Source organism: Capricornis sumatraensis, chromosome 19 (assembly GCF_032405125.1).
Source record: "Capricornis sumatraensis isolate serow.1 chromosome 19, serow.2, whole genome shotgun sequence".
NCBI lineage: Eukaryota > Metazoa > Chordata > Mammalia > Artiodactyla > Bovidae > Capricornis > Capricornis sumatraensis.
In genome coordinates this window covers 63,865,718-63,879,924 of record NC_091087.1, presented here as the reverse complement: position 1 = coordinate 63,879,924, position 14,207 = coordinate 63,865,718, and the positions used below count along the sequence as shown (strand labels likewise).

The following is a 14,207-nucleotide window of genomic DNA, read 5'->3' as shown; positions in this document are numbered from 1 at the left end:
AGGGTTCTCAACTCTCGTTATTCTCTAGCCATAGAGGACACACACGCACAAGCACAGGGACGTTATCTTTAGTAATTTTTTTAAAAACTTCAAAATAAGTCCACATAGGACACATTTTAAATGGTTCAAAACATAGAAGGAAAATTCAAAGGGTAAATTAAGGGAGAGAGGAGAAGCACCACGTGCTTTTTTACCTCATGAGGTGGTAAGGGTTCCAGAGTAGGAATGATCTCACTTTCTTCACCTGTTTCTTTCTCATCGTCTCCGAAAAGACTTTTCATGGCCTTCTGCTGCGCTATGACACTGGAATCTGAAGGTGCATCCACCTGCATTTCGGAGTCTTCTCCATCATCTTTTAGTTCTCCTTCTTCTAAAATAACTCCCGTGTCCACTTTGGAAACTCTCATGTCTAAGACACCGTCTATCCAAGCTAGTTCAGCGTCTTTTGCCTTACAAAACTGAAGGGAGCTGACAAGTGAATCTTTTAATCTCACCTAGATATGATGCAAAGGGGAAAAAGAGAAATAAAGCCCACAGAGTATAACTTGACAATTAAATATGACCTATTATTATAATTTTCTAACTTTAGTACTGTGTATTAAAGTTTAAAAATCTTTCACTCATCTGGTCTTCACTGTAACTGGTAATGACCCAATGACCCGTAAGATCATTAGGGCCCCTGTATACTTCCCGAAGTAAAGGTTCTTAACTTCGACTGTACACTGGGACCACATGGCAAATTTTCCTTTCTACTGATGCCAGGGTCCCACCTGCAGTGATTCTAATGTAATGAAAACACTGCACCCCTCCTGACTCCCCCCAGAGCTCTCCTGATGTGGAGCTGAGGTTGGAAACCACCAATAATCTCACCCCTTAGGACTTGCTGCTTGAAGGCCAGCACACTTACCTGGTAGATGTGAGTTTCACTAGTGGCGTCGACCGTCTCGTGCAGCTTCGGCATGTATACTTTAATATCTTTCCCACCAAACGCACGACAGCACTCTGCAAGATCCTGACTGGCTTCTGGTGGTCCATGGACAATGATTAACTGGCGTGGTTTCATCTGATTGATGATTTTTTTAATGGAATCCCCATCAGAGCGTCCTTCATAGTCTATGTAAGTAACCCTGGCTCTGTAATTAGATGATTATTCAAGTTTCCTTTTCTAAAATTAGGTTTTTAATAGCTTTTATCATCAGGAAAGAAATGTATCAACATGTAGCATGAGGATTTAAGGAATATACCTGTGTTATATTGTTAACATGTATTATTAAGTGCTTAGCTATACTCAAGAATGTATACTAAATGATACTAGACAAATAAGCCACTCTGCTCTCTGATAACCTTAAAAATGTATATATTCCAAAATGATCATTTGCTGCTGTTAACTGTACTAAACAGAAAGGGGAAAAAGGTTCACAATTGATATTTTTAAGACACAGTGGTGTTTTTAAGATATTAGTGCCCTAGAGGTAATTGAGTCAAGGTGTTTATTTTACTAAACAAGCTCTTAGAAAAATTAAACTTGTGAATTACACAAGTTCACCTGCTACTCAACTTACTAAAAACACCAGAAAGAATGTTTCTTCATATAAATGTACAATGTAAGTGTAACCCCCTCCTCACCACCAATTCACTTTGGCATTCCAATGTCATTAATAAAGGGAAAAACTCCCATATATCACAAGAAGAAAAAAAATTAACTAAGCACAAACTTGCTAGTGAATATTCAGAAATATAACCTCTGAAACAATGTCAATTATATAATTCAAGTACTTAAAATTTTACTTTGTAATCTATTTGCAAAATGCAACAAAAGCACTTACTTTATTTCAATAGATTCTGTTGTAGAAATACACTTAGTAGGAACATCAGATAAATCCTGATCCATGGGTTCATCTCCATTTGTCAGGCCAGACTCTAATTTGCTTTTTTCTTCTTCAGTAGCTTGAAGTTCTGGCACTAAGAAATCCTCTGGTCTAAATAATAAGCCTCTAATTAGAAGTAGTAACAAGCAAGCTAATGTTCTTTAATATATACAACTAATTAGTAGATGGCACAATTTTTAGACTCCTCACATATCTCAGGATTCAAATATACATTTGATGCAAAGTCAATGCAACTTCACAATTTCAGTAATCAAATGACAGCATATATTAGGTTCTTTAAGTACACTATAAAACACACCATGTGAGGAGTGAAAAGGCCCTATCTAGACAGGTCTTTCAAAGACCTTAGAGGCTGCTACAAGCACTACTGGAACCTGGCCCTTCCTTTGTTCCAGTAATTCATTTTCTCAGTTTCTGTGGCTTCTCTTGTCAGTTTCCAATCTTACAAATCTCAGATCTCCTTTAGTTTCCCTAAGACGGCCCTCCACCCATTATTCCTTCCCTGCCTGATGAAAGCAGAGGACTCTCCATTTGTGCTTATTACAGAGAAGAGCAAGATACAAATCATTAGCTCCCTCAAAAGCCTTCACTTTTATTTCAACAAACTACTAGCACATTCATTTTTAAGTATCAGAGAGAGTTCTATGTTAAAATTAAAAGGCAAACTTTTTTTTTAAAAAAAACATTCTCTCTAATCTCAGTATTTATCATGCCCTAGCCCCAAATCCCCTCACACTCTCTGACAATCCAGGCCTCTACCACCAGCACCTAGACTGCTGCAGGAGCCCAGTATCTTTGATTGTAATCCACAGAGCAACTGTAGCCCATTGCCAACTGTAATCCACATAACAATGGCAAGCAGCAACCACTTAACATGCATTTACTGCGAGTCAGGTGCTATGCTGAGTGCCTTAAAAGCACAACCTATTTTACCTCCATTTTTAAGATAAGAAAATTGAAGCTAAAGAGCCCTGTCCATATGCTAAACAGACTGGCGCTAATTAAGTGAAGCGGTAAGCAAACTCTCCAGCACTGTTTAGATCGTTAGCTTTTTCCCTACTACTTTAGAGGGCCAAATAAACAGTAGAATTTTCCTAATTAAACCCAAGGATGACCTAAGACCATATGCTCAAGATACCATTAAAGGAGAACAAAGAAGGTACAAGAGAGGGAGCTAACTGTGTTGGGGTGGTGGGGGAGAAGAGGGACGCTTTCCAGGAGTTTGTGAGGCCAGACTCAGCAGCCTGAAAGCCTGGGGTGGGAAGGTGGAACAAGGCTGAAGGAAAGAAATGTGTAAACGCATGACATGAAAAAGCTGAGCAGCCATGAAGACCAAGATGGGTGGGGTTGAGGGGCGGTCGGAGGGAGGCCAGGAGGGAGGGGATATATGTTTACATGTAGCAGACTCGCTTCATTCTACTGCAGAAACTTACAGAACACTGTAAAGCAATTATACTCCAATTAAGAAAAAAAGAAAAGGCTGAGCAGGCAGAAACTGAGAGCAGGCTGGTACCACCAGAATGGAGAACACACACTAATGTAACAGAAATATAGAGAAATATAATAGGAAAGTAGGGAGAGACCCAGCTGTGAAAGACGTCAGGCACTATGCTAAGGCATCTGACATTTACTGATCTTTATTCAGGACACTAGTGTTTTCAAATATGTGATTCAAACATGTGATTTCAGTTGTTTTTCTAAAGGTGTAGATAGATTTTCCATGGTTCCACTAATGATATCTCCTATTCCTCTTATAACTAAAACAGGTATGCAATACTTGAAACATAACCCATGTCCCCAACTTAACTCTAGCTGTCAAAAGTTCTTCCTATCATACATCTTTTTCCAATGCATGCCCCTTGTACACGTGCTAAATCACTTCAGTGGTGTGCAACTCTTTGCAACCCTATGGATCACAGCCTGCCAGCCTCCTCTGTCCATAGGATTCTCCAGGCAAGAACACTGCAGTGGGTTGCCATGACCTCCTCCAGGGGATCCTTCCACCCAGGGGTCGGACCCACGTCTCTCACGTCTCCTGCACTGGTGTTCTTTGCCACTAGCGCCACCTGGGAACCCCTGCATGGCCCTTACCTCTCTTTTAAAGTGGGGAGAGGGGAAAGAGTGGTGATCATCTTTTAAAACATTTCACATACCTAAGTAATAAAATTATCAGTTCTCCTTTAATAGTAACTTTCTAGATGTTCCTCAACCTATTTTTCCACTTTAAATTAAAAGTTTTCTGTATCTTTCAAGCTGAGATACTCAGAAACTACATACATGACGACCAGAAGGACCAAATTCATTGAACTCAAATGACAACACAGTTACTACCTCCAATCTAGAAGCAAGAAAAGCTTGTTTTGCTCACGTACTTGATAATTTCTCCATATTCATCCCATTTAATTCTTTCTTCTGGGGCAGGAAACATAGGATAAGACTTTTTAGCCTGTTTGAAGAAACTTCCTTTACGACTGCCTTCACCTTTCATCATCAGGTCATGCTTGGTCTTATGCGCTGATGGCTGGTCAATGTCTTCCTCAGCGTCACTCTCATCACTGGAATCTATGTCCGCCCTAAGGGGGTTTGTGAAAAGGTACAGAGCAGCAGGTCCCCAAATGATTTTTAATTAATATTTATAAAATTATTCTTAAATTAACAGTCAATATTAATTCATTGATAATACAGTATTATTGGACTGCTATTTTGTGAAATATAGTGTAAACTGCCAGTTAGTAACAGGCCAACTAATCAATATATGCTAACATTAGCACTGAGAAGAATTTAGAATTCTAGCACCACTGGAAAGATGTATGGAAAGCAATAAAGTCAAAAGAAAATTTAAGTATTTTCAATTAAACATTTTTGTGTAGAAACAAGTTCTCAAATTATAAAAACTTCTAATCTGCCTGAAAACAACTTACTCTTTCGACTGCTCAAGCTTTTTAGCAGCTTCTTTCTTTAGTTTCTCTTTTTCCAAGTATTCTTCAAGTTCTTTCCCTTCAAGTTTCACACGTTTCCTCAACTACAGAAAAACAGCAGATGAAAGGAAGTATTAATACTAGGAGGTTAAGGCAGTGGGGTGTGAGAAATACATTACATCTCTAAATTGATTCATCATCTTTAAACTAAGTTTTCCTCTGAAATATTCAAGTTTCTATTACGTGCAATCACAGGTCCTATTTAGATTAGTACTAAAATTGAGCTGTCACATTTCCAGGATGGGTTTAATTTAAATCAAACTGGGTAAAAATCACCAATCAGGCAAAGAAAATACAGAAAAGTATTTTTATAACTTGGTGTAGGTGAGAGCTACAAATGACACAAAACCGAAAAGAAAAGGGAATAAATATGGTAACGAGGGGAAAAAAACTCTGATATTCTAATCTCATGTAATGAAAAGAAACTGAGAAAATTATCTGCAGCACTATTGACTATCAGAAGCTACTTTTTCCTAAGAGCTCTTCCAAATATGTTAAGAAAAAGATGGTCAACACAATAAAACAGGACAAAATGATATATAAGCACTTTATAAAAATGATTAATAGCCAGGAAAACATATCCAATTTTACTAATAATTTTTGTTGTTGTTTAGTCACTAAGTCATGTCCGACTTTTTGCAACCCATGGACTGTAGCCCACCAGGATCCTCTGGCCATGGGATTCTCCGGGCAAGAATACTGCAGTGGGTTTCCATTTCCTTCTGCAGGGGATCTTCTTGACCCAGGGATCGAACATGCATCTCCGGCACTGGCAGGTGATTCTCTACCACTTGACCCAAATGATATTTGAAAAATACAAAAATTTTTAATGTAAAACCATCTTTTAATTTATGAAACTGGCTATAGTAATCACTAATAGGGAAAGGTTACTTTCATCCACTATGGGAAAATACGACGACTATGTTCGAAAGCAATTTGTCAACATCTAAAACTAAAAATGTACCTATCCTTTTAACACAGCACTTTTACTTCTAGGAAGTTATCTCTTGAAACGATCACACACACGTGAGGGGAAAAAAGTACATGGCAGCAATGTTTACGAGACTGAAAAACCGGACACAACTTTAAAATCCATCCGCATGGAATGATCTAATCAGTAGTTCTCAGATTTGCTGATCTCTATTTTTCCTCTTTAGCCCCAGACCTTATTATTTGAATATTTGGAACAATCATTCTATACATGGCCTTCCCTGGTGGCTCAGAGGGTAAAGAATCTGCCTACCATGTGGGAGACTGGGGTTCAATCCCTGGGTAGGGGAGATCTCCTAGAGGGGGGCATGGCAATCCACTCCAGTACTCTTGCCTGGAGAATCCCCATGGACAGAGGAGCCTGCTGGGCTACAGTCCCTGGGGCCGCAAAGAGTCAGACACAACTGAACGACTAAGCACAGCACAGCATATTCCATACACATATTTTTATTTCTTGCAAAACTCCATATTCCATATTGCTATGTCGTATCACTCTGTTTTATGCCACGTTTCCATCAAGAAGTATTTCCCCAAATCACGATCTACCTGACTGTGTGCTGTTGTTGCTAAGTTGTGTCTGACTCTTTGCAACCCCCTGGACTGTAGCCCATCAGGCTTCTCTGACTGTGAGATTTCCCAGGCAAAAATACTGGAAGGGGTTGCCATTTCCTTCTCCACTCATCTCTTTTCAAACTCCTAAAAATTACTGAGAACCCTGAAGAACTTTTGTTTTTTGTAGGTTATATTTATTTATATTTTACCATATGATAAATTAAAACTGAGAGATTTTTAAAAATTTGTTCATTAAAAATAAAATCACTCATATCATGTTAATGTTAACATCATTTTTCACAAAAGATGAGTTTCCAAAGCAAGAAAAAAATAGTAAAAAGTATGGCATTATTTTACATTTTTGCAAGTCTCTTTAATATCTAGCTCAATAGAAGACAGTTGGATTCTCACATTCTGCTTCTTGCCATATATCGTTTTGGTTAAAGTATATTTAGAAAATCCAGCCTCACACAGATGAATAGCTGGAAAAACTTTTAAATAGCCTTTTCATGAATATTCTTCTTTGATATTACATTAAAACTCAAAAAGTGGTGGTTTCTTAAAGGCTAGCTGTAATGTGGAATCTTTAATCATACCCATAACTTCTGTACTCTGTTACATTAAAATTTACTGATTGATCTTTTTTTACTTGGATATTTTACTTGTACATTACTTTGCAACTTCATGCATTAGATATTTGGAAAATATTAGTTCATTAAGTTACACAGATTAGTTCATTAAGTCACACAGTTAAGTTCATTAACATGAATATTAGTTCATAAATTACACAATATTACACAAATTTGACAATATTTTTAAAAATCAACATTTGCAAATAACACCACCATCTCACCAGAAAAATCATGTTGTCAATCTGACAGTGACAGGCTAAATTTTCCAAAATGCTACTTTTCACTTGAAAGTTTCAGCTTTATCAGACTGAGGCAAGAAATGCTGTCAATTATTTTCCTTAGAGTCACAAGCTCAATTATTCTTTTTTGGGAAAATTTTTCCCAAATACACAAGTCTGAATAACCATGTCATTTCAAGTAAAACTGGTGTTCCAGGAAATCAAGTAGCTAGTTTAACTCAACAACTCAAGCAATTACCCAAGTGATTTCTTCAAGACAAACATCATATTGGGTTGGCCAAAAAAAGTCATTTGGGTTTTCTGTAAGATGTTAGGGAAAAACTCAAACTCTTGGCCAACCTAGTATGTAACACAAGTGCTTCTGTATACTTCCCATCTTGACCCCAAGATTATTTTAAGAGGTTCTTTATAAAAGGATTTAATAAAGTTATAACTTTATTAAAGTTTAATAAAAGTTTGTAAGTTTAATAAAATAACTTTTACTACTTCATCAAGGATATTCTTAACTGCAACTTTATTTGAACGACAAGTGTATGGTGATGAAAAATGCAGTGATTAACCTAGCTTGGTGCCACAGATTTGATTTATGCTAAGGCACCAGCACTTTACCCACCACTGCTTTCACCTGTCAATATTGTAGGCACAGTAAAAGACAAATAACATCTTAATATCACCATGATAAACAACTGGTGGACTCCATAAAAGGGTCTCAGGTAGCCCCCAGGGGTCCTTGCACCATGCTTTTGGGAACCATTGGGTTAAATAATCAAAGTATGTATACATAATATATTATTAAAGAATCACTACCAATAATTCAATCACTTATTCAAGAACATTTTAAAATTTATTACACCAAGTATTGAATAAGGTAAATCTGTAGCAACCTTCATTATTCAAAAATATATGGAAAATTTGGTCCCATTTCTTTTTTAAAAAAAAAATCATATAGATATTTGTATGTGAATAGAAAAAAAAAAATCTAGAACATATATGCTTCAAAAATATCAAGTCTTGACAACAAATGCAGTATGTCATCCTGGATGGCATTCCAAACAAAAAGGAAAGGCCACTGTTGGAGCAATCACCAAGAGTCAAGTGGGGTCAATGGATGAAACAGTATTAATATCAACAGTATGATATCAGTGCTTATTTCCTTATTTCAAGTGATGTATCATACAGATACAGTCTTACAGGAGCATGTCCTCATTTCTAGGCATTGCATACTGCTGTGACTAGAGGTAATGATGGAGTATCTGCAGCTTACTTTCAAAACAGTATCTCATACTGTGTCTGTTTGTGTATGAAGAAGTCATAAGGCAAAGCCAATAAAATGCTGACAACTGGGAAATCTGGGTATATTTTTTACAGCTTTTCTGTTAACCTTTATTTTACAATAAAAAGTAACAAAAAAATAAAACCAGAATCAAGTGATTCTACTATGTAGAATGAAAGGGTGATTTACATGTTACCTCTGGCATTTCACATTTACCTAGCAGTATACTTGAATGTAAGTTCAATTTAGAAAAGTATCATTATTTTCCTGTAGTATACGCTTGGCAATTTACACAGTTGTCTGTTTTAACCACAAATAAACTTGAAAAAAACATTTACCCCATGATTTAGCTTATGCCTGTTGCTATAATAAATTTTACTTTCCATCTTATTTTCACATAAGATAGCTAAAATTAATGGCTAAATTCAAAAGCAGATTTCTAGGATAATCAACCCTAAGATTTTTTCTTCCTAGTTCTTCACTGCATTGTCTCCAAGTTATTCCTTTTTCTTAATCAAATCTACTCCAATTCGTTAATCCTTAGTCATTTACCGTTTTGGCTCTTTTTAAATGCATAAGATTTGACTCTAGAGAAGGATAAATGTAGATGGAAAAAAACCATACATAGTAAACTCTTATCTAACATGATCAGAAGTCTGGTTTATTACATATTCACTCATCTGGTGTTTCATGAAGTTAACCTACACATTATTGAGGACCTTCCACATACTAGTGGATATAAAAAAACAAGATCCCTTTCTCATGAAAAAATATCCGACAGTAATGACAGCTAGGGAAAACAACGTGATGGGCTGGCAACTGAGTAGGAGACTGGCAGTCAGAGAAGGCCTACCTGAGGAAGTGACCTTTCAACTGAGACCTGAGTAAAGGAGTAAACAGGTGCAAAGCTGTGAAGGAACAGGAGAGGCAGAAGGAGCCCCTGATGCAGGGAAGCAGTGTGGAGCATAAAGAAAGCAGAATGAGATATGGTCAGGAAAGTGGATGGAGATCAGGTCAGTGCGAACTTGAAACCCTGGGAAAGGAGTCTGGATTTTTTTCAAAGAGAAGGAAGTCACCAGAGGGTTCAAGCAAGGGAGTGACACGAAATGACAAATTTTTAAAAGATGCCTTTGGGGGTTGTTCGATGGTTACAGGGCTTGGGTTTCACAAGTTGAGAAGTTTTAGAGGTCTGTTGCACACCAGTGTTCACACAGTTAACACTGCTGTGCTGGACTCGTAAATATGGTTCAGATGGTAAATTTCATGTTATGTGGTTTTAAAACAATAAAACAATAGAGAGACAGAAACAGAGAGAAAGGAAAAGACATGCCTTTGGCTGCTACGAGAATAAAGCATTAAGGGAGCATAAAAGTAAAAACAGTGAAGTCAATTAGGAAACCACTGCACAGCCCAGGCAAGACGCTTACCATGGGCTAGGATGATGGGAGTGGAGCTGGAGAAAAGCAGACAGATTTAGGATATATCTGGAAGTCAAGTCAATAGGAATTGCTCCTGGATTGGACATGGGTAATGAGAGAAAATTCCCCGGTGGCACCAGTGGTAAAGAAACCGCCTGCCAATGCAGGAGACTCAAGAGACACAGGTTCCACCCTTGGGTCACGGAGATCCACTGGAGGAGGAAATGACAACCCACTCCAGTATTCTCGCCTGGAAAATTTCACAGACAGAGGAGCCTGGCAGGCTGCAGTCTAAGGGGTCACACAGAGTCAGACACGACTAAGGGACTAACACACACACAGTGAGAGAAAAGGAATCGAAAATAAATTTTAATAGTCTATATACTGGAAGTCTGGAAAGTGGTTACCCTTGGAAACATAGGGAGGATGAGGAAGGGGGCATCTGGGAGAATTGGTAATAATTTATTTCTGATCTGGGTATAAGCCAGAACATGTATGTTCAATCTGTGAAAATTTATCATGCTGTTTGCTTACAATACACAAACTTTATATTATATGTATGTATTATATGTCAATGAATGTTTTAAAATTATCTATACTTAGAGCTTGAGTAAGTACGTGGAAAGTGCTGCTATTCCATGAGATGAGGAAGACTCAGAAAAGAACAAGCTTGGGAACGGGGAACAAGGAACAGTAAAAACTACTTTGGACATGATAAAGGAAAGAGGTGACAGATAATGGAAAGGAAAAAGGATAACCACAGAAGAAATATCCCTAACAAGGTGAGAGGGCAAAGACCCTAGACACAAGTATTACTTACCAAAATATTAAAAACCTAAAACATTTTCAAGTTTCAGCTCAGAATGTCATTTTCTTTTTCAAACTTAAATCACTGTTCATAGTCTTTTACTAATTTCTCAAATGGCATACCAGCCATCATTGTATTTCCAGTAATTAATATTTTCAAATTTAGTATTTCATATCTGATGAAACTATTTCAAGTTCTGAACTTCATATTTTCTTTTAACTTTGTATTTCTAAGCTATTAAATAGCCGAAAAGATAGTATGTATTTTACTTTGATATGCCCGCTCTGAATCTTTCCTCAACAATTCTGCTTTTAGAGTGAATGTATATCAGATTTTAGTTACTATTTATGCTTTTCTTAAGCAGAGTTAGGGATACAACTGACGCGACTTAGCATGCATGCACTAAGCAGAGTTAAAGACTAAATACCCTTGCCATTTAGCTTTTCACAAACTAAACAGTCCTTAAAATCACTGCTAGGAAGACAAAATAAACAGTAATCATCTAAAAGTGTGCACAAGAATGCCAGCTCTTAACCATTCAGTATCAGTCGCTTCAGTCATGTTCAACTCTTTGTGGCCCTATGGACTGTAGCCCACCAGGGTCCTCTGTCCATGGAATTTTCTAGGCAAGAATACTGGAGTGGGTTGCCATTTCCTTCTCCAGGAATCAAATCAGCGTCTCTTGCATCTCCTGCATTGGTAAGCAGATTCTTTACCACTAGCGCTACCTGGGAAGCCTTACAAATCATATTAGTTTTGAAAAATTGGCAGACTTGATGTGTTGGTTACTAAGCAAAATGATCTCTTGGCTTTTGGGTCGTTTGGCTAAGTGTTGCTCCCGCAACAGGAGACAAGGCTGCAATGTGGATGCAGGACAGATTAGGCTATTTAGTGATGAGAAGGTAAGAGAATTCCTCCCTGACTGCTTCTACGTCTCAGTTAAGTTTGAAACAAGGTCATGTGCTACAGGTGAGGGCTGAGATGGGCTGAAAGATATTTGCGGAGAAAGAAAATACTGTCTTCCTGGAGAATGGGAGACGCATTATCCCACAGAATGTGGAGTGTTGGTGTTGGGTGCCTGTCTGACATGTGAGGTCAATAATGTGAAGGAAAACCTCTCCACACAGTGTATTTAACTCCAATAACATCAGATTGCTTGCGTATAGGCATGAATTAAGCAAATGGTTTAACTAGAGCCTGCTATGCAAGTACAATAAACAGAAAGAAGGGTAAAAGAGTTAAATATCTTGTAACAATATCTGTCTGAACATCTTCTAACAATCTATAATGGAAAAGAACCTGAGGAAAAAAAATATATATACATATGTAAAACTGAATCACTTTGAATCCTTGTAAATCACACTATACTTCAAATAAATAAATAAAAAGAAAGGTGTCTGCAAAATAATGCTGGACCATTGACCAGAAGATACAGCAATGATGATTAAGTAGAAGTGATAAGGTTCATGAACTCAAAGTCCCAGTGGGACTAAAACACTGTTGGCATGGGAGTGCCAGAGAAAGTCAGCTATGAGACCAGAATGGTCTGCCTGAAGGAGAGCTCTGCAGATCATAACAAGGCTAAAGGTAGGACCGTGGGAGTGGACTGCAAGATCACGGGAAGGGATGGCTGAGGTGGAGTGGAAGAAAAAATTAAGAAATAAAGTGTCAGGGCTTCCCAGGTGGCTCAATGGTAAAGAATCCGTCCACCAAGGTGTAGGAGACAGAGGAGACAGGGGTTCGATCCCTGGGTCAGGAAGATCCCCTGGAGGAGGAAATGGCCATCCACTCTAGTATTCCTGCCTGGGAAATCCCATGGACAGAGGAGCCTGGGGGGCGACAGTCCATAGGGTCACAAAGATATAAATAATAAAGTGTTATTAATTTTAAAAAGAAAAGAAATAAAGTGTCAAAAGAACTGAGAGGGCAAGAACTGGAGAAATCATACATATGGATGCTCAAGTCATCACAAACGGAGTCCTGAGCATGAGTGGACAGGAAGGCTGTGAACTAGGGTCTCAAGGCACCAATGGATGACAGACACTGACCAAGAGAACAGTAAGTGTCTGGAACAAGAGGAGGCCAGCTTATTTTCAAGTCTGACGGCATGAGCTACAGAGGGAAGAGAAATAGCTTGAAAGCTACAACGCAGAACAAGGACACCTATGCCATTTAAATACATGACACAGCAAAGAGAAGGCTACTGGAAAAAGAAATCTTAGGAGATAGCCAGATTTCAATTATGGGAAGAATGTGAAAGGAATTTTTCAGAGTGAGTGAGAATACAGTATATATGCATACTCTCTGGGTTCGATACTCTAAGGGTTCGATACTGAAAACTTCCAGTTTAGGAGCTCTGACAGGCATGCTGTTAAAGCCCCGCTACAGTCAGCCTGATAAAAATCCTGGAACAACTTCAAGTTTTATTTTTGGTCACTGACTGTTATAAACATCATCCATCACGTATCCCCCAAACAATTTCAAGATGAGGTTCACACACAAGCACTTACCTCTATTTCTGTAACTTTTTCGGAAGGATTATCAATTAGGAAACGTGCTAAAGTCCCAGGAGTAGTTCTGTAAGTCAGAATGATCGAGTTCTTAGGGTCCTGGCACCACTGAATAAAGAGATCCCTTGAAAATCCACATTCCAGGTCAGGTTGGCTGGCAAGTACAACTTTAGGGCTAGGTACTCGAGCCAAGTCAGAAAGACCGTGACACAGAGAGAGATGACGAAACTGAAACGGATTATTTCTTTTGTCTTCAAAACACCTCATCAACTTATCACTCATCCATTCTACCTAATAATGGGGGGAAAGACGGCAATAATTAGAAAATACTACATTATAACTTGAATGTGTTCTACAATAGTTCAGGCGTTCAAGGTCCATCTTAAGTCTTTTTTTCCACCAATGGTTGCTTAAATTTGTACCATGCTGACAAGTAGCTTATTGTCTGTTTCTATTCCGCAACAAATCTCCTCAGCCAAATGTTCATCCTTAAAAGTCTGTAATTTTACACCACGTTTCAGTTATGTCGCCTTAAATCTTATTCAGAAGGTCATATATAAGTTCTAAATGAATATCTTACCCGCGATATCGCTATTTCAAGAAAAAGAGCTTATTCAAAAGGAAGAGAAAAATGAATTCTAACATTTATATCCTATGAGGTGGGTTCTATTTCTGTCCCTGTTTTACAGATTGTGATACTATGCATTAGAGAAGCAACCTACCCAGTCTGTAACAGGGGAACAAAAACAGAACCTACTTCATAGGATATTTAAGGATTAAGTGAAATAATACATGTAAAGAATACATAACAGTAAGTGGTTGATTTTTAGTTTATATCATCATCATCATCATCATCAACCTCAACAGAAAAAGAAAATTCAAAGATCATTTAAGATACTGTTTTCCATAAGTCCAATT

The 14,207-nt window shown here is 37.9% G+C and overlaps 1 protein-coding gene across 1 annotated transcript in view; it reads right to left on the bottom strand.

The window, feature by feature from the left end:
• CPSF2 (cleavage and polyadenylation specific factor 2) overlaps positions 1-14,207 on the bottom strand; it is a 31,080-nt gene that overhangs the window by 2,790 nt on the left and 14,083 nt on the right. The window contains exons 9-14 of the mRNA XM_068991070.1: positions 13,290-13,580; positions 4,811-4,911; positions 4,262-4,462; positions 1,827-1,979; positions 908-1,133; positions 195-494 (exon numbers count right to left, since the gene is read on the bottom strand). Of these exons, the coding sequence (XP_068847171.1) occupies positions 195-494; positions 908-1,133; positions 1,827-1,979; positions 4,262-4,462; positions 4,811-4,911; positions 13,290-13,580 (1,272 nt within the window). The remainder of the gene's footprint in view (positions 1-194; positions 495-907; positions 1,134-1,826; positions 1,980-4,261; positions 4,463-4,810; positions 4,912-13,289; positions 13,581-14,207) is intronic.